This window comes from Brienomyrus brachyistius, chromosome 1, assembly GCF_023856365.1.
Source record: "Brienomyrus brachyistius isolate T26 chromosome 1, BBRACH_0.4, whole genome shotgun sequence".
Taxonomy (NCBI): domain Eukaryota; kingdom Metazoa; phylum Chordata; class Actinopteri; order Osteoglossiformes; family Mormyridae; genus Brienomyrus; species Brienomyrus brachyistius.
The window spans coordinates 55,760,988-55,782,077 of NC_064533.1; the positions used below are offsets into that span (position 1 = coordinate 55,760,988).

The 21,090-nt window shown below is 41.9% G+C and overlaps 2 protein-coding genes across 4 annotated transcripts in view; both read left to right on the forward strand.

The window, feature by feature from the left end:
- The first annotated feature begins 2,559 nt into the window (after positions 1-2,559).
- On the forward strand, positions 2,560-10,236 carry LOC125750542 (gap junction gamma-1 protein-like). Of its 3 annotated transcripts, XM_049028513.1 has the most exons (3): positions 2,562-3,141; positions 7,864-8,993; positions 9,083-10,236. In XM_049028513.1, exons 2-3 carry the CDS (start codon positions 7,895-7,897, stop codon positions 9,094-9,096), a joined length of 1,113 nt encoding a protein of 370 aa, XP_048884470.1. In that variant the 5' UTR covers positions 2,562-3,141; positions 7,864-7,894; the 3' UTR covers positions 9,097-10,236. The 3 variants fall into 3 exon arrangements, with proteins under 3 accessions (XP_048884458.1, XP_048884448.1, XP_048884470.1); XM_049028501.1 differs by having other exon boundaries at positions 2,560-3,030; positions 7,864-10,236; XM_049028491.1 differs by having other exon boundaries at positions 2,561-3,141; positions 7,864-10,236.
- A 1,125-nt stretch (positions 10,237-11,361) lies between these two features.
- Positions 11,362-21,090, forward strand: part of LOC125750489 (striated muscle preferentially expressed protein kinase-like) — a 51,100-nt gene continuing 41,371 nt past the window's right edge. Inside the window, 1 exon segment of the mRNA XM_049028366.1 lies at positions 11,362-12,527. Within this exon segment, the coding sequence (XP_048884323.1) occupies positions 12,101-12,527 (427 nt within the window). The 5' untranslated portion in view covers positions 11,362-12,100.

The window sequence follows — 21,090 nt, forward strand, 5'->3', positions numbered from 1 at the left end:
TTCCATACTGTTTGGGGTGGGGCATGTTGTCTGTATCCATGGAAAAGATGATTCCCATCCCACGCCCCCTGGTTACTCCCCTGGGCTTATGTACCCGCATGAAGCTGTGTTAGTCCTTTATCTAGAATTCACAGCCTTAAGTTCAGCTAAAATTGCACAACAATGTCTAGAGTCAGACAGCCAATCTTGTTGCTGGGCAACATTTTGTAATTCCTTAAAAAACTGTGGTAGGGAAAGTGTGACTGGAAAGGGTGACTGTACAGCGGGTTCAGTAAGAGTCATTCCTGCCAGTGGTAACTAACATGAGCAGATTTTCCTCCTCCTACACTTGGATGCTGTACCTGCTGTTGCTTCAGCCCCATATAGTTGCTCGGGCAGTGGCTAGAGGTTATACTCTGGGTTAGTACAAGGCTAGTAGTGGTTATGAGGGGGCTCTATAGCAAAGCATTACTGATTAATGCTTATTTGCTAACTGCTTAGTAGATGTGTTACCTTCCATGCAGATAGGAGTTTATTTCAGGAAGCACAGGGCATAAAGCAGAGAGACAACCTGGATGGGATACCAATCCCTTATAGGACAGTCACTATTAGCCACTTAAAGGTGTCAGTCTATCTAAGGGCATGTTTTTGGACTTCAGGAGGAAATCCACACAAATAACTATAATCAAACTGGTTTCTAACACCTTTTTCCTGTATTAATTTGCACCAGGCTGCCTCATTGGCTTTGAGCATAATCAGTCAATTTCACCTTGCATGGGACAGTGAATACAGCACCAATAGTGCAATCACTCATTCTGACTATACTAAAAATGGGTAGACATGGTTTCCATACCTGTGTGAGACCTTTTGAGAAATGACCCACTAAGAATTCAATGCCTGTAATATTCAGAAGGACAGAGGCGTTCCAGCAGAGTACCGTTCTATTGGAATGTTCTTGCATTCGTGAACACACCCCTGAGGTTTACCTGAGAAGATCAAGGGGTTCAGTGATATATCTGTAAGCTAGCATTGGGGCCACTCCCTGAGTCAAGCTCAGATCGTAGAAACTCTCTGAATCCTTGACTGCTTAGGTGAGTGCTGCCTATGTTTCACTACAATCCATCTTGTCTTTGTTTGTCATTGTCTTTGAAGATATGAGGGAACTGAGGTGTCAGATAGCCAAAGTAGCAGGAGAAATACACACCAACAAAGCATCCTTTCAGGTGAACTTTCTTTTTATCAGCCATTAGAAGCTTTGAGATTCCTTGTACCCTTCCAACATCACAAACCTCACTTCTGAATTCCAGCCTTAGCTGTCTGCGCCATAGTTATGCATCTGTTTTGTAATACATAGTTCAGTGTTTCTATATAAACATCTTCATTCTTACCTGTACACAGAGCCCTGCACAGGAAATTCCTTGGTTTTCGTATATAGCATTCCTGGAGGGTTAAGGGCCTTGCTCAAGAGTCCAGCAGTGATGTGATTACTCTGCCAGGTACAGGATGTGAACTGACAATCTTCCAGTCACAGGCACATACTCCCGAAGCACAGAGGTATAAACCATGCTTGTATATGTTTTGTTTTAAAATTCAAGTATAATGCAAGTCCTTTGTAAGTCTTGGACCAGTGACCTGTTCCTCAACCTCTATGGCACCCAGTGAATTTTATCAGCTGAATGGAAATAAACAGAGAATCTGGACCCACTAACATGGGTTAGGGAGCAGTGTGTGGCTCTGTGGGCTAAGCCTGTGTGCCTGTAATCAGAAGGTCGCAGGTTCAAACCCTGCCTCAGACTGTGGGTCCTTGAGCAAGGCCCTTAACTCCCAGCTCCCTGGGCGCCGCTACAGGTGGCAGCCCTTCGCAGACAACTTCCTCTATGAAAAAAGAGCAAGTTGTGGGAGGCGTAAAGACAATTTCCCTACGGGGACAATAAAAGTATTGATTATTATTATTATGCTGAGATTAACTGCATTAGTATTTCATAGAAAGTCTGCAGTATACAAACAATTTGTCTTGTAGATTCAGAGGTCATGTAGAAACATGTGGATGAGAGAAATGGCGGTCGGCTTTGCAAGCACCACTGCATGGTAACCAGGACACAGTGCAGCTGTGGCCGACAACTGCGAGCATGCAAGAGTGTGGGGCTGTTATGGTGAAGGGCGCTTTGATACAGTCACCCATACAGTTGTAGCATGTACACCTGTGGCTGATGACCCACTTACATACTAGTAACTCTTCCCTTAAGATATTGTAAAAGTTACTCAGTTATTTCCAAAACTTGATCTATATATACATAGAATGTACATCATAGAAAATAGTAACTATAAAACAGTATATTTCTAAAAAATATCACATTTTATTGTAATTATTATGTATGATAATATTATGTCATACTACTATAGTAACAACGTGCTATATACGCTGGATGATAGCTGGATAGATTCAACCGCATGCATTTCATTGGTTTTTCATAATGATAACATATAATTATGGTCTGCGTGGATTTTTCCGATCCGGGAGGTGTCGTTACTAATCTTAAACATTTCGGTTTCAGCCCAGTTTTGTCAATCCCGATAGGCTTTCAGGAGTACCGTCATACGCATGGTTTATAGGGTGAACAAATAGGGGCTTGTGCAGTTCAAGGCGTGTCTCGCAATTCTCCAGTGTGCTCGCTGTTTGACGTTGATTTTCAAAGAAGACAAAATCAGATTAGATCAGATGAGACTAGACGTGCTTAGTCTGAGCCGCATTTTTCACACAAATTAAGAACCGAAAGACCGAGGCCGTAAAGGTAGTTCTTAAAAAGGGCAGGGGACGGCTGCGTGGACACCCGGGGAAGAGAAGAAGAAGAAAAAGGGGGGAAAGGAGGAAAAAGGGGGACATATTGGGATATCTTTCCCCCCGCAGTAGTACTGACGTGGAGAGGAGTCACATGGTGCCCATCTGGCTGAATGGGTTAAAGAAGAGCCGCGTAAGGAGGAGGAAAACGGGAATGTGTGCTTGCTGATCATCTGGAGGCCGAAATATCGGCAGATAGGAACTTTTCTTAGGTGAGAGTAGACGTTTTAAAGTTTTGCCGTGAGCTGCTAGGATCTACCCATGCTGCTGCTCCCGAAGCACTATAATAAACGGCAGCTTTATTGGAAAGTTTGTGATAAGGGGTAAGTAGCGTTAGTTATTCTAAATGCTGCGTTTTCATTCGCTACTTCAGTTCTGATATTAATTGCGTATTTGTTTTAATTAGTTTATTTTTTAATCTCTTGTCCAGACTCACCGAAATGATTAAGAATGTTGATAAATCCACTTTTTTGCGCAGTTAAGTTGCTGATAAATGTTTATTCGCCTGTGGTTGCAATTGGCTTAAACCATTTTCATTGGTTTCTCCAACGTTACTCATATTTTTGCAAGCGGGAAATTGGAGAGTGGTTAAATTTAGTCAGATTCGAATCTAAAGCATATGACCGGATTACCGGGATCTATTAAAAGGAGTTTTAATGATTTTGGAGATTGGGGTTGTGAAGTGCCGCGCATAAAGCCGGATCCCGGGTGCTTTTCCTTCACGCTCCAGCCTCATAAACTTTATCCCCATTATGAAACTCGGGCTAATGCTGCCTATGCCACTTAAATGGGAATTTTACACCCCTGCCCGTACATTAACCCGTAGGCCTAAATGTTTAACCAGTACATACTTTACCGTATCCATGTCACTAACCCGTACAGACTTTATCCTGATCTTAGCCCGAACGTTAACCGGTAAACACTTTGCTATAACCACGCATCATTTCCCATAACCTTCCACACTTAAAACACACGTGTATCGTTTTGGGAGTTACTCCTCTTGATTAGGCCTATATCAATTCTTCTGCGGATGAACTGTGAACAAAGTTGACAGTATTTACTGATATATTTAACTAAATCCAGGCATAAAAATTGATTCATACATGAATAATTTAATAAAAGGTTTTGTTTTTTCTTCTCCATAATCATGCTGTTAGGCGTAAGGCTGTGCGGTATGACCAAAATCTCATATCCCGATATGTCATCTCATATCCCGATAACCATATATACTGAGGTTGACAAAACTGGAATGCAAGTACGCATTCAACTTTAAAAGCAATACGTGCGGCAATCGATTGTTGTAACATCGTGAATACGTACGTATTTTATGTGCATTTGTGCCGATATGACAAGAAATTATCGTGCATTTTAACCTTTATATGCTAATTCGTACTTTATTTGCGGTATAGAGGTTAAAATTCACGATAATGTCGTCATATCGGATCAAATAAACATAAAATACGTACGCATTCACGCTGTTAGAACAATCGATTGCCGCAGGTATAGCTCCTGAAGGTGAATGCGTACTTGCGTACCAGTTACGTCAATCCCTGCACGTATATCATGGCGGCACCTCGTATTTAGGGTTTTTTTTTCTATAGATCAGCTGCGGTAGGGATTCGGCAAAAATCCGCAAATAAAAAGGAGCGAAGTTACAAATGTAACGCCCCAAATAGATATTAGATATCTAGATAATATCTATAATAGATATTTTTTGGAAGTTTTGAGTTCCCTTGCAATACTTTTCTGTTACTAATAATATCTATACGTCCGTATAAAGTTCAAAAGAGAGAATTAATTGGCTAATAAGTATAAACCTAAGCTATAAAGACATGTCCAGTTAAGTGTATTGTATGCATTAAACTATTGGGGACAATGCACATTATGTAATTTTTCATGTGTTTTTAAACGTATTTTAATTATTTAGTTTATCGTAGTTAATTATTGCGCTGTGTCCATTCACTGTCAGTGACTGCAAATAAGACTGCTAGGCTATTGAAGTTGAAGTGCCACACAAACATTGAAATATTAATTAAAATTTGCCCGTAAAGAAATCTGGAAAACCAAGGGGTGTTGCTTGCTTCTGTTTAGTTTATCACATTAATTCAAAGTACAATTTAGCGAACATGCCTGAATGTCACCATAGACAACTCCTCTCTTCATACAAATTATATAGTAATATAAATGTTAGCTCGTTCTGACAAGAATTTAAAATGTTGTTTTAATTGATGTAATACCAAGGACACTAAAACAATTTAGGATTACTGCTAAATATGCTTCAACTCATCATATTTCATCACTTATTATACGTTGCAGACTTTTGTGGAAACAAAAGTGTCGCGTCTTACCCATGACAATGCCTTGAACAACAGTGAGTGAGGGTTCGCAAGGGAGCACGAGCTGCAAAAAGCGTCTACATAGCATCAAGACAAAGCCACTACTGGCCATAAGTTTGAATTCTGACTTCAAGTTAAGTCCTTAAGCAAATATCTCGCCACTTGGTAGACATCCGGGCAATTATTTTTGTATATGTAAATGCTGTTCCTGCAGGCTGTCATAATAAATTGTTTTTGAAAGATTTCTTTCATAGTCCATGGTCCGGATGTGGTCCTCGTAGGGCGTCCTCTGGATATCTTAATGGAACATTCATAAAAAGGAGGACTTAAAATTATATATTTAAAATGCTATTTCTGGAAGCTGTCATAACAAGGATCTATCAAGGATTTCTTTATTTTTCATAGTAACATCCTCCGGCTGCCCCATGTTTGCTGGGAATCCACTTTTGGGTTTACCTCCCTGATATTTTCATTTGATGTATGCATATGGTGATATGCAGATCTATACTGAAATATTCTAGAAAGCGGGGTCCAGTTTAAACCTTAACTCCAAAACCCCGGTAAAGTTAGCCTTATATGCAGGTTTTTGACTGTAATATCTTTCGGTGTTTGCAATATACTTCAGTGTTTGTATGTGTGGACTTTCCATTCAATAACCCAGCTGAATTGCTTAAAGTCATTGGCGGTGAATGGACCCAATGTGATTACGAATGAATACATATAAAACACATATTACAGTTATATGGAGTCCATTGTCCTCCATAGTTTAATGCTTAAAGCACACTTTACAGGACACGTCTGTATTATTTGGGTTTATCTATGCCGTCACATTGCAGCAAATGGTAAGTGGGCAAGTGTAGTGAGATTGCAAAATTATTTCAAAAAATATTTTCCCACCCAGACCTCTTAGGGGCGCCGTAGCAGTACCAACTAGAAAAAAATCCCACAAATCAATAGGCAAGAAGTCACAAATGTAATGTGATCCACAAATGTGCAAACAACAGTTTACTTGTAAAGCTCTCTATTCTAGTGGATATGACATAACACAAAAAAATACATATTTGCACATAGTTAAATATTTGTGGATCATGTCTTCTGTGGGTTACAACTAATATAATTCAATAAAGACTTCCACACAAGTGCCACATCCCATGTGGTGGTGTCATCTGTTTTGCCAGGTTAGACAAATGATGAAAAAGTTGCCGTAAACATTTAGCGACACCATGAAATAAACGATAAACATAAGCATAGTTTGAAACAATAGGCGTTATTTCATCACTCTATATGGTGTCGTATTGCACAGCCCTAGTTAGACGTTAAATTGACATTTCTCTGAATTCATGTGTAAGTGTTACACAATTAATGAAAGATTATTTTGTTTATATTTTGTTATATTGCTTGCGAACAAAATTACTGTGGAAACCATTCATAGTGATCAATTCTGTTTGGTTGAAACAAATCACTATAAGCGGATGATCATTAACTTTTTTTTTCTTTTTCTTTGCATCTGAAGTAGATTACTATCCAATTGACATTTGTGTATTTATACTAATAAAACTGACAGCTTCACTATTTACTGAATTTTATAGACTCTCAAATACAGTACATCTGTTTCAAGCACTTTTCATGGTACTGCACAAATTAATAGGATTACAGCTAAATATGCTTCAACCCATCATTTTATCACTACTTCAAGGATTTTAATGTTATGTACAAAGTGCACAAATTACTGAACTGTCTAATTCAAATATGCTGTAATACAGTAATGTACATAAAATATAGCTTATTGTTTCACTACTGCATCTCGTTGGCTCGTTTTTGGCAGTTAATCAAACTTATTTTAGTTTATACAGTCGCTCCTCTAGTTACGAACTTTCAACTTATGAACTTTAAGAGATATGAATGAAGAGGACTGTAAGTCTAAATTGTGTTCATTGGGCTCCCGTTTCCTGTCCGCAACATCAATTTTTTTTTTCTATGCGGCAATTCTGCCTAGTACGACTTCCGGCCACTACTCCTGCTGTACAGCAACGTAGCGTGTGGACTCCCAGCATCCTAGTTCTTTGTACTTGCGTATACCCTTAAAATGATGTTTGTTAATGACTTACGAACAGCCCTTCGGAACATAACTCATTTGTAAATAGAGGAGCCTCTGTATTCGTAAGTGAGAGAAAATGACTTTTTCCGGTCATGTTTTCTGTGCATGCAGCATTAGTTCAGGTAGCTAACCAGAACCAGATGGTTTATTGCAAGACAAAGTAGGCAAGCAAAACTAATTACTGCAGTTTTTTTCTCATATCTAGTCATTTTAAAAAAGACCCAAAATGAACACTATAAGTGGACTACTTTATTGCGTGTAAAGTGAATTATTTATACAGTATTTGTACAGGAATAATTCTGCTCCAAGCCTTTTGATCCATACAAGTGGTTGATCCATGATCACTATAAGCGGTTTACACTGTGTTTTTAAATATTGCTAGAGTTCTCAGTGTTTACATTTGACCTTTTTCGAACAGCCCAGTTTCTAACACCAGCACAAAATCTGTTCCCTACTGCCCCATCCCTGTACTCCTAGACACTCTTTATTTGGTTGCTGGTAGTTCAGTGAGAGGAAGGTGGCTGCTCCAGACAGTACAGTGTTGTTAATAATAATACAATTATTTTTTCCCATTAATGCTGCCATAATTGAACTTTGACACTTTTTTTCAGTGCTGAGTAGCCCTCCCCGCACTCCTGCGCCATGAGCTGGACCTTCCTGACACGCCTGCTGGATGAGATCTCCAAGCATTCTACCTTCGTAGGCAAGATCTGGCTGACGGTGCTAATCATTTTCCGCATTGTGCTGACGGTGGTAGGGGGCGAGTCCATCTACCACGATGAGCAGAGCAAGTTTAGCTGCAACACTGCGCAGCCAGGCTGCGAGAATGTCTGCTACGATGCCTTTGCGCCTCTGTCGCACGTGCGCTTCTGGACCTTCCAGGTGATCCTCATCACCGCCCCCAGCATCATGTACCTGGGATTCGCCATGCACAAGATCGCCCGCATGGACGATGACGACTACCGACCACGGCATCGGCGCAGGGCAGCCCTGATCCACCGGGATGCCACCGAGGACAATGGTGAGGAGGACCCCATGATTACTGTGGAGAAGGAGCAGGAGAAGAAGGCGGAGAAGGGTAGGGTGCCTGAGAAGCGGCATGATGGGCGGCGGAGGATCAAGCAGGACGGGCTTATGAAGGTCTATGTGCTGCAGCTGCTGTCCCGCGTCACCTTTGAGGTAGGCTTCCTGGTAGGCCAGTATGTACTGTACGGCTTCGAGGTGCCTGCCTCCTACATGTGCAGCCGCGGGCCTTGCCCCCACACCGTGGACTGCTTCATCTCCAGGCCCACAGAGAAGACCATCTTTCTGCTGGTCATGTATGGCGTCAGCCTGCTCTGCCTGCTGCTAACTGTTCTGGAGATCCTGCACCTGCTCGTGAGCAGTGTCTGTGACTGCTTACAGCACAAGCGCCCCATAGTGGCTACCCACCGGTCCACACCGTGCTTTCGGGCTGCCTCTGCACCACCAGAGTACCTGATGGCCCTGAAGAAGGGCTGTATCCGGAAACCACACAGTCTTCAGGACTCGGGTCATGAGTCTCTGAGCTATGAGACGCCGTCCCGTGAGCTGGAGCGCCTGCGCCGCCACCTGAAGCTAGCCCAGCAGCACCTGGACCTGGCCTACCAGCACCAAGAGGCGAGTCCATCTCGCAGCAGTAGCCCTGAGTCCAACGGCACCGCTGCTGAGCAGAACCGCCTCAACTTTGCGCAGGAGAAGAGGCGGGGGCCCTGTGACAAAGGTGGGTCTGCAAGTAGCTGTGTCAGGAGGTGACGGTGATGAGAATGCCTGCAGCCGTTTTGTCACAGATCGCCTTGCTTCTTCCCCCAGGTATCAGAGCATAGACATCCTGTCACCTGGCCCAACCAGAGTCTGTTCTGTCACCTGCCTTACTGGGGAAGCTGTCCTGGGATGAGCTACTGGAAGTGTTTGTCAGTGTGTCTGTGGTGCCCTGTCCTGCCCTGCCCTGCAGAGAACAAGAAAGGCTCATGAGCTTAATGGTCAACATCTAAATGCCTATTGAGAGCCTGCCCCCTAGTGGTCTTCTACCTGCACAGTGTGCACAGGCTATATTCTGCTCAACGGTGTGGTTCATGTTCTAAGAATAAAAGGGCAAACATCAGCACCTGTCACACATACTGTGAAGCATGTCTTTTGGTATCTTCTATGGTGGGACCAGAGGGACAGACATGGCACTTTTCCGTTAGAGTAATGGTTTCCATGGGAATTCACCTGGTATAACTGTGAGATGAGGTCTTCACAGAAAGGAACCTGGGGGTTTGAGCAGAAACAAGGGTGGTCAGTCTGGTCATTTCTGCAAGAATTGGACAGCAGTCACTCGCAAATGGGAAGTGGTGTGACCACTGTGTCCCTGGAAGAAGCTTGAATGTTGCTCAGCACTGCCCCCTTGTGGGTGCCTGTGACTTCTTTGATACGTTTTTATTTTCTCGTTTTTCTTTGTGCTAGAAAGTTTGTGGGACTCTGGATCAGAAATTAGAATCTTTTTCATAATCTGACCCTTTCGTTAGAGACTCAAGGAGCCAGTTTTGTTCATGTTCACTGCTGGCTGATCTGGTCCAGCCACTATGGATGAAAGGGCTTCTATGCAAATTCCTGAACACTGACTACTGAGTTACAGACTAAGTATTGTAATGTCTGCCTGTCCTCATATGTATATCGCTGTGCTCTATATGTCCCTGTTTACTCTCTGTCTTCAGTTTTTGGCACTGAACAGTGGTGGTTATTTGGAGAAGGCAGCAGCTTGTCAGAACTCTTTAAGAAATCTTTAAGACCCAGAAAGAGCCCCCTGCAGGACGACATAGGCATTCCTTGCGTTTGACATTTCATGCTATGCCTTTCAAAACAGTATTTTGGACTTGTAACATTTCATGGCCAAATGGGAAAGTCTTGTATGCATTTTGTACCAGTGATATTTGTTTACTAGTGTTTCTTATGGAAAATAAAGTTTTGTTTTTTTTCCCAAAGTGCATCCTACAGTATTCATTCATTTACTCATCCATTTATGAATGTTCATGTAAAGCTGGATATTTTTGCCAAAATCAGTATCCTCACTCTTCATCTTTAATTGGCTCTCAAATTTAAACATTTAAAATCAGCCACCCCTCAAGGCACAAGGACGACACACATTTCAGCTCTTCTCTGTCCTGGCACCTAGTTGGTGGAATGAAGTCCCCCTTGATGTCCGAACAGCGGAAACCTTGGCTGTCTTCAAGTGACAACTCAAAACTTTCCTTTTTCAGAAATACCCGAAGTAGTACTCTGTATTCTTACTCAGCTCTTCCGTGTGTGTATGTGTACAAAAAAGAAGAAACATTTTTTTTTTGTTGCACTTTCTCAACAGAGTGTTCAGATAGATGGTATTCATAGCTTGGGTCCTTATTGAGCTAATAGCGGAAAAATTCATCGCAGCGTCTTAAAGCACTTATGTAAGTCGCTCTGGCTAAGGGCGTCTGCCAAATACTATAAATGTAAATTTGAATGTATTTTGAAGGAAGCTGGATTAATTCAGCAGTTATTTGAAATGAGGGGTGAAGAAAATGTCGGTTCAGTATGCTGGCTGCAGATATATTGGTCATATTGCATTTAAGCTACATTCAGTACTGCCTCCTCAGTCAGCTCTGTGACCTCATGGGTGCCCTGTTTAATGGCAATATTAGGCCACTAGGTGGTGCTGTCACTACTTTGTAGCACTGTCACTATACTGGGTTTCAGTCCTAATGTCAAATTGGTAACTCCAGTGAAGAAGGAATCCATTATTGCCTGTTTCAGCGTTTGATGTGGTTTGAGGCTTGTAAATGTGGAGTAAAGGAACTCCACATTCACTGAATGAAATGGACCCTGGCCTAGTTTCACTGTTCGTCATGCCTCAGGATACTGACTCTCCCTGTATTTTTCCGGTCTGCTGGTTCCTTCATTGCACCCTTAAAAAGCTAACACACACCAACATATATGTGCACCTTAGCACATGTACGCTGACATAAGAAAAATAAAATGCATGCTCCCAAAGATATAGACACACAGGCTTTGTGCATTGATTGGGTACTTTCCCAAATTGGGGCGGGGGTGTTGGGTCATCCAAAAAAATGACCCTATTGAGGCACAGCTGTCTCATGACTCTGCAGTCACCCCTGGGGTCTGTTGGCTGAAGAGTAGAGAGCAGGGGCAAGGGAGCTTGTTTCCAGGGCTAAATAAGATTGGGGTGGTGTGGAAACCTACACATAGAGAAGCGGAGGACAAGCGCGAGCCGACGTGGAAAGAGTCCCCCCGGGGTTAGTCACCCACCGATCTGCTGCGTTCAACCTCCACACCGCACCTCGCTAATGAAACCTGATCCAGCAGGACCCACTCTAAAAATACCATCGTCCAGTAGGACTTGGTCACGTTTGACACACTAAATTGGATAAAGATGACGCTTAATTTCATTTTCATTGCTCTGATTGAACTCCATGGATGTGTGAAAGTATTCCGGAAGTTTCTAAGAGAAGCAGCATGAAGGTAATCCATACATCTGTTTATAATCTGTTTGCATGAAATGAGTTTTTACCAGAGTAAAGTTGTACACAGCAATGATGGACCCCACTTCTAAAATTAATGCGTCTGTTATTCTTGAGAAAGCTGATTTTTATGACACAATGTCTGAACTTTATTAATACCTTGGAACATAATTTTGACTTAAAGATTGAATTCATAGAGATTTACCCAAAATCCTGTCCTCTATGAGAATGAAGGAGATTCACTGTATTTGCAGTTATAGTGAGATGAGATTTGTGGCATAAACTAGGCTAAGGGTGTGAGCAACGCAGTAGCTTTCAGGGCATCTTCTTAGCTATGAGGAAGGCTGAGGTCCAGCTAACCCTGAATAAGGGACCAGAGGAGAAGGCCAGCAGTATGGCACCCCCTAGTCCCCAGATACCATTAAAGCGTGCCAGAGTGAGCCCGGATGAAGCAGCACCAGAGACCAAGAGCTCTCCATATCCCACCCCAATGCCACCGGTATTCATCCGAAAGATGCGCAATGCTGCCGTGGGCACGGGGTGCGACGTCCGGCTGAAGGTGGCGGTGGCGGGCAACCCACAGCCCTCCTTCTACTGGTACCACAACGAAGAGCTGCTGGACACAATAGGCCAGGAGTACGGTGCTCTCTGGTTGCGGGACTGCCATGCCTCCGACGCCGGCCTCTACACCTGCGTGGCCAACAACCAGCTGGGTGAAGCTCGCAGTAGTGCCATCCTGGCCGTGCTGGACCTGGGAGAAGGTAGGTAATGCAGTTTCTGAGTGTCTGGATTGGGGGTGCAGAACTGAACTGCATAAGAACTTTGGTGAGATGGTCATGTGTCATCACCCTGTGCTGAAAGTTTGGTTGGGTAGAGGTCCTAAGCTCAGAATCCCTAGCCATCATGATCAGGGAAACAGTGCCATGTGATAACGTTCCTAGGGACATTAAACCTGCATGAGGTCATAGCGGCGGTGTGCAGGGTGTCTGCAATGGCAGTCCCCCAGCTTCAGTGCCGCATTCTGACCTTTACCACGAGATGTGGGAGGGCAGTTCAGGTTGTAGGCTTCTGATGCGGCTCAAAATGGATGCCAGCTGTTGCTGTGCTGCACACTCTGGCCATTCTCAAGGGAGCTCATTTTGCATGCCTGCAAGAGGAAGCAAGAGAAGAGTGTTTGGAATGACACTATCCAGCCATGGGGCAGGTGCTGTTGCTGTATGTGATGGAGGTTGTCGTGCTGTCTGTATGGGTATCAGTGCAAGCTGGGTGCATAAGTGGCTCCTTGCATATGGGTTTGTGATGCTGTGAGTGTGTAAAAACTTGCCAGCTCAGGGTGGCTAGATCGATTAAGGCAACTCAGAGTCCCTCCCAGGACTTGGCTGCATCCTGCCCTACTCCTGATGCAACTGGCCCCAGAAAAGGCCTCTCAGCATCCCCTCCCCCACGCCGCAGCTGTCCTGTCGATCACCCTCCATCCCGCTTTCCCTTCCCCACACCTCTGGATATTTATACTCGGGAATGTGCCGGGCTACTGCTGTCTGCACTCTGCTTACACTAGACGACGTCACGTTTTAATTATAGTCACGCTGGGGCAGGCTGGGAGCTGTGCGATGATTACACTTACAGCTGCTCTCCGAACTGGACCAGAACCGAGGAACAGCATGATGTTTATGATGTCACCTGTTACCTACTGACAGCTGATTTTCAAGAGGGTAACATGAACATCATCGTTCTGTGTCACATTGCTGAGTCCAGTATGTTCGCTGTTTGGGTTCCAGACCTTCAAGGACTATAAAAATGTTTATCAGCCTGGAGAAAAGCATTAGCTAAGCAGCAAAAGGCTAAAATTTCATTTAGTGTGTAAATGACTAGCCTTATTCCAGTATGGTTCACTTCTAGTATTCTAGGGTATGCCATGATGAGGCATCAGTATGGGGAGGGCTCATGTATCACATGACTTGCTCAAATCATATGACCAGCTGTGTACATGACAGACATGTGCTACCCTACACAAGCATTACCAGAGCCCCCCGCCCCCCCCCACTTCCAAGACAATGTGAACTTGGACGTTGATGTTGACGCCCTAGATGGACACCTGTCTCGCCTATACGATTGACAGGTTCTGGCTCTGAAAACCCAGTGTTAGCTTGACAGGTGTAGAGGGAGTGATGTAACAGCAACCAAAGTGACATCCAAGACCTTCCACCACACTGAGTTTGGGGAAAGTCCCTCTGGACCTTACAAGGTCTGTAGGCTGTCATGAAAACAGCTTTCTACTGCTTCTCCTGGCCTTTCAGTGTGCAGTGAGGCACGGAATGTCCTTTCAGGATGTTGACTTCTGCTCCCGTGTACATCCTGATCATCTCTCAAATGACCTGGGGCTGGCTGCACAAAAAACTTTAGTTTTCCCTTTAAATATAACACTTAAGGTTTCATTTCTACTTAGCTGAGAGATTTATTTAAGGATGTGGCAGGGCTCTCAAGTTTTGAAGACAGGCAAAAGTGACATTCCACATTCCGCCTCCACCCTGTACTGTCACGGTTCGTCCATTGTCAGGGGGTCAAAGGGGGCGCGGGTCGGATGGGCGGCAGGAATGGGGGTGTTTTATTAATTATTTTATTATTAGCGTTGTTCTTATTATTAATTGCTCGTGTGGAAGACTTGTGGAATAAAAGCGTATGAGAGAAGAATCCCAGGATGCCTTTTCATTGGTTGTTGTGTTGCATTTTACCCAGATACAATAATGCTATTTTCTGATTGGCTATTGTGTAGGCCCTTTCTTTTTTTGGTTAGCTGGTAAGTGACAGGTTCTAGGACTCCAGCGCGCTTGTTTCATAGTGAGGCGCTACTGTGCCGCGGTCTGAGAAATATTCGGCGCTGCGGCATATTAGCCTACAAACTATTTTCCTCCGTGAGAAATACAATGTGTGGCGGGAGTGCGTGACGAAAGACTGAAAACAGTGACTGTCCCGCTCAATGCCTGAGACTTGAGAGCCTTGATGTTGCACAGAATCAACATTATACAGAAAAACCTTAAGGGATTTACTACATTGAAAAATATTTTACGGCAGTAAAATCGTACAGTTTCCATGGGGACCGCCTGTTTGCTTGCAGTTGTGCGTGGTCGTGATACCTGTTATCGACTCCAGTGTTAATTTTGTTGACGAAGTTTACGAAAATATGGCCGAACGAAGGGTTTTTACGTAACGATGACTAAAACAACGATTAAAACGCGATTTAAATATTTGTTTAATGACTAAACATATTATTCGTCCGACTAATGTAAATTAAATAAAAATAATAATAAATATAATAATAAAGGCCGGATTTCGTCACCAGAGATAGAACTAGTGGAGCAGAAATAGAGCAGATGGAATCCCACTTACGTTAAATGCATTCATGAACATCTTTTTTGCATGCGTCTCTATATTTCTGAGTCGGAAAATTCAATCGATAACCGATGTACATCTGTCTCTTTTCTTGCTGATGCAGGCTTCATGCTGCTTCATGTTGCTTCTCTTGCCAGCTTTTATGAGCGGACTAACGTTTTTTATTCCGTGGAAAATGAAATATAGATCTGCTAGCCATATTGCTGCCAGTGCACATTATGTGGCAATTTTAGGAAATAGGCTTTTGTGTAACCACAAATTTTATTTTAAGGAAATCTTAACTTGGACTAGGAATATCTTAACTTTAACGAGTTTTTTGTAACCACCCCAGTATTGGAACAGTATCAGCTCGTTGCCGGCAGGAAATTGGGTATAGCGGAAGCGACATACACGTTCCCAGAATGTACCTTGCCTGGCTATTCCGCTCATGGTGTCCATCTAACTGTGATTACTTCCCAGACAGTGCTGTTTTGTACTTCTGTACCTCCTGATGGGCATCAAGCGGGTGGTTAAGCTGCAAACATGCCTCAGCATAGTCTCAACTTTACTGCTGCTGATGCCGCATGGGGCTCTTTATGTGATGTGAGAAACTGACCCCTTCTGTCACCAGCCATCCTGCAAAATACTGGAGCTTGAGCTCCAGTTGGCAGAGAGCAGGAAGAATGAGCAGAACAGGACAGGATGCACCCATTTCCTAGGGTTGCCTCTTGTCCTGGGATTGTCCTCTTTTCTGAGCAACTGTCCCGGAAAATTAATATTCTTTCCCGGGACACAAATTGTCACAGTTTTTTTGTGAAGATGTTCATCTAATTTAGAATTTCGAAGTTTCAAATAAAACCTCACTTTTCTTCTATTGCCATTCTTTTTTCTTCCTAGTTATTTTTATACATACAATCTTGTGTCCATAAATGGATAAAACACGTGTAAAACACAGGGACCGTTGGCCATGTCTATGATTTTATTATCAGTCTGCCGTGGGCATCCGCATCCACGACCCCCACCCCCCACTTGACTTAAATTGCTAGGTTTTGTGAAATAGGGGGAGTGATATGGGAGGATGACAAAACAATATTGGATGAGCCTCCAGCATCAAAGAAAAAGTGATTTACAAGGTATAACTCAAAGTGGGTAAAAGGAGAAAACTTTATAAATGTGTAAGGTGCAACCAAAAAGACTTGGGGGGGGGGGGTATTCAACAAAGCCGAATTTCCCAGTTAGCTTAATAACTTAAGAAAAATTTGGAAATTTGTCCAACTGGTTTTTGGTCCAAGCTGGGGTGGATCCAGTGGTCGTGATGCATGTTGGCACCAAAGACACAGGCAAGAGTAGGAGGGCTGTTCTGCAGGAAAAAAATCATAGAAATTGCAGATAAGCTTAGAAGCAGAATGTCCACAGTGATATTCTCTGGATTGCTTCCCATGCCACATGTGAGCCAGGCTAAGTTAGCTGAGATGAGATTAAACTAATGGCTCGAAGGGTGGTGTAGGAAAGAAGGGTTTGGGTTTATGGGGCACTGGAGGAGATTCTGGAACAGATGGGACCTGTTCAAGCTGGATGGGGTGCATCTGAACTAGAAGGGAACCAGTGTATTGGGGAAGCGTATGTGTACAGTAGTTGAGGATTTTTTAAACTAGGGATGGGGGGCAGAGATGTTAGTTAAGAATATAGGTGGGGGGGGGAGACGGAAAGCCCCAAATAATAATGAAAGTGAGCACTGTAAAAGGCCTACCCTTTGCTGTCTGTACTTAAACACTAGGAATATTAGAAGGAAAATTCATGATTTAGAGGCTTTTATTTCATTAGACTTACAACATTATAGGAATAACAGAAACATGGTTGAGTGACAATGATGGAGAGGAATATAATATGGATGATTACATGTTGTTCCTTAGGAACTGCATGGATAGGCAAGAAGGGAGGTGTTATTGCAATATATGTAAAAGAAAACTTGCAGGCAAGGGAGCTAAGAATAAAAGTACAGAAGCTATATGGGTAAAACTCAAATGGCCTAATTCTTGGTGTTTGTTATAAGCACCTAATATAGTTCAGATTCAGAATACTTTATTGATCCCAGAGGAAATTATGTGGGTACAGTTGCTCCCGGACAGTAAGAAGATAAGTAATAATAATAAGTTAAATACAATAACAAATAATACAAATTTACAATACCAAAATTACAAATGGGGAAATATTACAATAACCAAAATTACAAATGGGTCAGAATTACAAATGGAACTCAATATACAAACAATATTATATATATAATAATATATAAACGATACACAAACGATATTTTAATATGTTACATAAATTACCCACACATGGGGTTGAGGTGAGGTTATAGAGGAAAGTAGAATACTACACAATAATATCAGGATTATGCATAATATACAGTGGGATTCTCTTCTCCACAGTAATATACTGTGGGATTCTCATTTACTCTACTGTAAATGAACTTGAGGTGATGGAATTTGTATGGGATGGCTTTTTTACTTAGCTTGTTAAAACTCCTACCAGGGGAGAAGCCATTCTTGATCTTGTTTCCTCTCATAACCAGGATAGGATTGGAAATTTTGACAGTAGTGATCATAACATGGTTAAATTCGTGGTTGATTTTAGTGTCTGAGGAGCAAAGTTCAAAACAAAAATATACAATGTTAGGAAGGCTAATTTTAATGGTATGAGACTGAAACTAGAAACTGTTAACTGGATGGAGTTAAATAATAAAACTCTTGAAGAGGCATGGGATTTTTGTTAAAAGCACATGACTGCAAGTGCAAGAGGACTTCAGACCTGTTTCCAGCACAACTAAATCTAGGAAACTACAACCAAGGTGGTTTACTATGGAAATTAAGCATAAAGTCAGGAGGAAAAGGGCTCTGTTCCACAACTGGAAAATAACTAATGATGTCGGGATAAAGTGGGAGTATATAAGTCTACAGGTTGACTTAAAAAATAATATTATACTCACTAAGAGGAATGTCAAAAGTAAAATTGCATTGGAGGCTAAGGATGACATTAAAAGTTTCTTCCAAAATTTTAACTCCAAACGAGCTCTAAAAGCTGAAATCACCAATTTGCAAGATGGTAATAGTCTTATAATTGAAGATGAAATTTATATATTTAATGGGTTTAATGATTGCTTTGCATGGGTATTTCCCGTAGACTACATGAGTAACATACTGACTACTAATCCAGCATCGTTCATGACTCATATATGTATAACTGAAGCTGATGTGCTACAAAGCCTAGCTAAGCTCAAAATAAATAAATCACAGGGCCCCAATCGCTTTTTTCTTATAGGACATTGCTGCCTTAGAAAGGGTTCAACATAGGGCTACAAGAATGACTCCTGTTCTTAGAGGAATGTCTTATGAGGAGTGGTTAGCTGAGCTGAATCTATTCTGCATCGAGCAAAGGAGACAAAGGGGGGACATGATTCAGTTATATAACATTGTAACAGGTCTGGATGCTGTTCAACCAAATAGTTCCTTAAATATTAGTTTAAATGCAAGAACTCGTGACCATAGGTGAAAATTAGCGGAAGAACATTTTAAACTGGATTTGAGGAAGGACTTCTTTACACAGCATATAGTTATGGAATAGTCTTCCTGTTAGTATAGTGCAAGCAATAACCTTGGGTTTCTTTAAATCAGAGCTAGATAAGATTCTCTTCCTCTGAGGTATTAGTTGAGCTCTCCCCAAACGAGCTTGATGGATCGAATGGCCTCCTCTCGTTTGCAAATTTCTTCCTAATGGACAATCCTTACATTTGACTTAAGTTATCTGGCTGATGAAAAAATATTGCTTTGTGGAATACCCCCTTCCCCATTCTCCAGCACTCATGTTTTGTGTTCAGCCAAAAATTCAGTTAAATACAAATGAAAAATAGCGCTGGAAAATTATGCAAAACAAAATAGCATTACTGTATTGTATTAAGCAAACACAAAAATCTACCCCTTGCAGCCTTTGCTCAAAGCAGAACATCAGGTTAGAGTAAACTTTAAATTATCCTGTTTGGAGTTTAAAGTATTCTCTGAGGACAGCAGGGACTTCTGCAGGCAGCAAAAAGTGATGAGAAATACACATAGAAAAGAGGTGAGAAATGTCAGTGTTAGGTTATACAAAGTCATTAAGTTAAATGGTTGTTTAAAATTTATTACATGTCTAATACTGTTTTCATTGGTAAGGTGAGTACACTTTTGAACATATTTAGGGTTAAGTTGTATGGTAGATTATAATTAGGCCATAAATATTTATTTACCAGTTAGAGCAAAAAAATCTGTATTTAATGTAGAAAGCTAGATAAAATGTCTGAATGTCCCGGATAATTACAGATCAAAGGTGGCAACCCTAGCGGTTGCTTACGTTTTACCAAAGAATAGTGGTGCCATGTTAAGGCAAGAGCTATGGGAGGACAGGCAGGCTCTGCAAACTGTCCACGTGAAGCTTGAATTTGAATTTAGTTATTAATTGTCATTGTTGATACACCACAAAAAAATGTGTTCTCTGCATTTAACCCATATGTCACAGTGTGATATAGCAGGGGGCAGCTAATTCATCACCCGGGGAACAGTGCTTGGGGGGCAGTACCTCAGGGGGGCTCAGGATACCTCAGTGGTGCTTTGCTAGTCAGAGATTCGAACCTGCAATCTGTCAATTACAATTGCGCTTCCCTAAGCGTTAAACCTCCACTGCCCACAAAGTATACAGACTGGGTGTGTCAAGAGGAAGCACAGAGGGGGTGAACCTCATATTGTCCTCAGGTATGTGAGAGGTGGAGAAACAGTCTCGCTCCTCTGAACTCCCTCACTCCTAAAATGTGCCTGAGCCAGCCACTTTCCATGGACTGCTAAGCTGTCCATCATGGGGAAATGGTTACATTATGGCATTGAAATCAAGCTGGATGACAGTTACTGAGTAAGAGAGACACTTTAAACTGATCCCTGAAAGGTTTTTTAAGAGGAACTTCCTTCCTCAATTTTAAACAGCACAAATGTCACATAAATTGAATGACTTACTTTTAACTGTCAGAGTCTGCGTAGTGACAGTGATATGCAGCACTGAATTGGTAAGTGGGATCATTACTGATGCAGGTTTATGGCTCTATTCTCTAACCGGCCTGGCACTAAGCATGGGCAAACCCAGTAACCAGTGATCAACCAAACTGTTTATGTAATGGAGTATCACCATTCTCATTTTATACCATGGACTCTTTTGTACGTATTAGTGATCTGATGGATTACATTTGGCAAAAATTGGAATTAAGGTATAGCAGTAATGGGTTATTGGGACATGTGTAGTGAGATGTAAATGTATATAAAAAGATTTCATTGCTGTAAATGTATATGAATGTAAGAGAATTCAGCATCACTGCTGTAGATGAACAGTACCAGTGAAAATTTGGACACACCTATATGGGTTTATTTGAATTATTCTCTACATTCTCAAATAAACATCAAAACTATAAAATAACATGACAATTAAATTTATGCACTGACCAAAACTTTTTTGTACACACACACACACACACACACACACATATATATACAGTAGGGATGTAACGATACCAAAAACTCACGGTACGATACGATAATTATCACGATGTAAAACACTTTTAATAATTAATAACATGTTTATTTATATCAAATTAGTTCTTCCTTTTAACATAAAGTGCTTCTGCTTTCCTTCAGTAGTGAAATATCCAGGTATGACCTTAAGCCTTTGCCAGAACTTATCAGTAATTGTCCTTTGCAACGAATGACTGAACAATGCATGTAATTATAAAACAAAAACAAGCAGTCAGTAATTCTTGTATAAAATATTAATTATTACTGCAGCAGCTGGACCTTTTAATCAGAACACAATCTGCAATTCCTAAGTAGTCTTTCCTGCCATTTTTCTGCCAGCTGCGTTTTCACCACGTGAAATATA

Excerpts from the sequence above, each read along its gene's own strand:
- LOC125750542 (XM_049028501.1), top strand. The coding sequence starts at position 7,895 with ATGAGCTGGACCTTCCTGACACGCCTGCTGGATGAGATCTCCAAGCAT.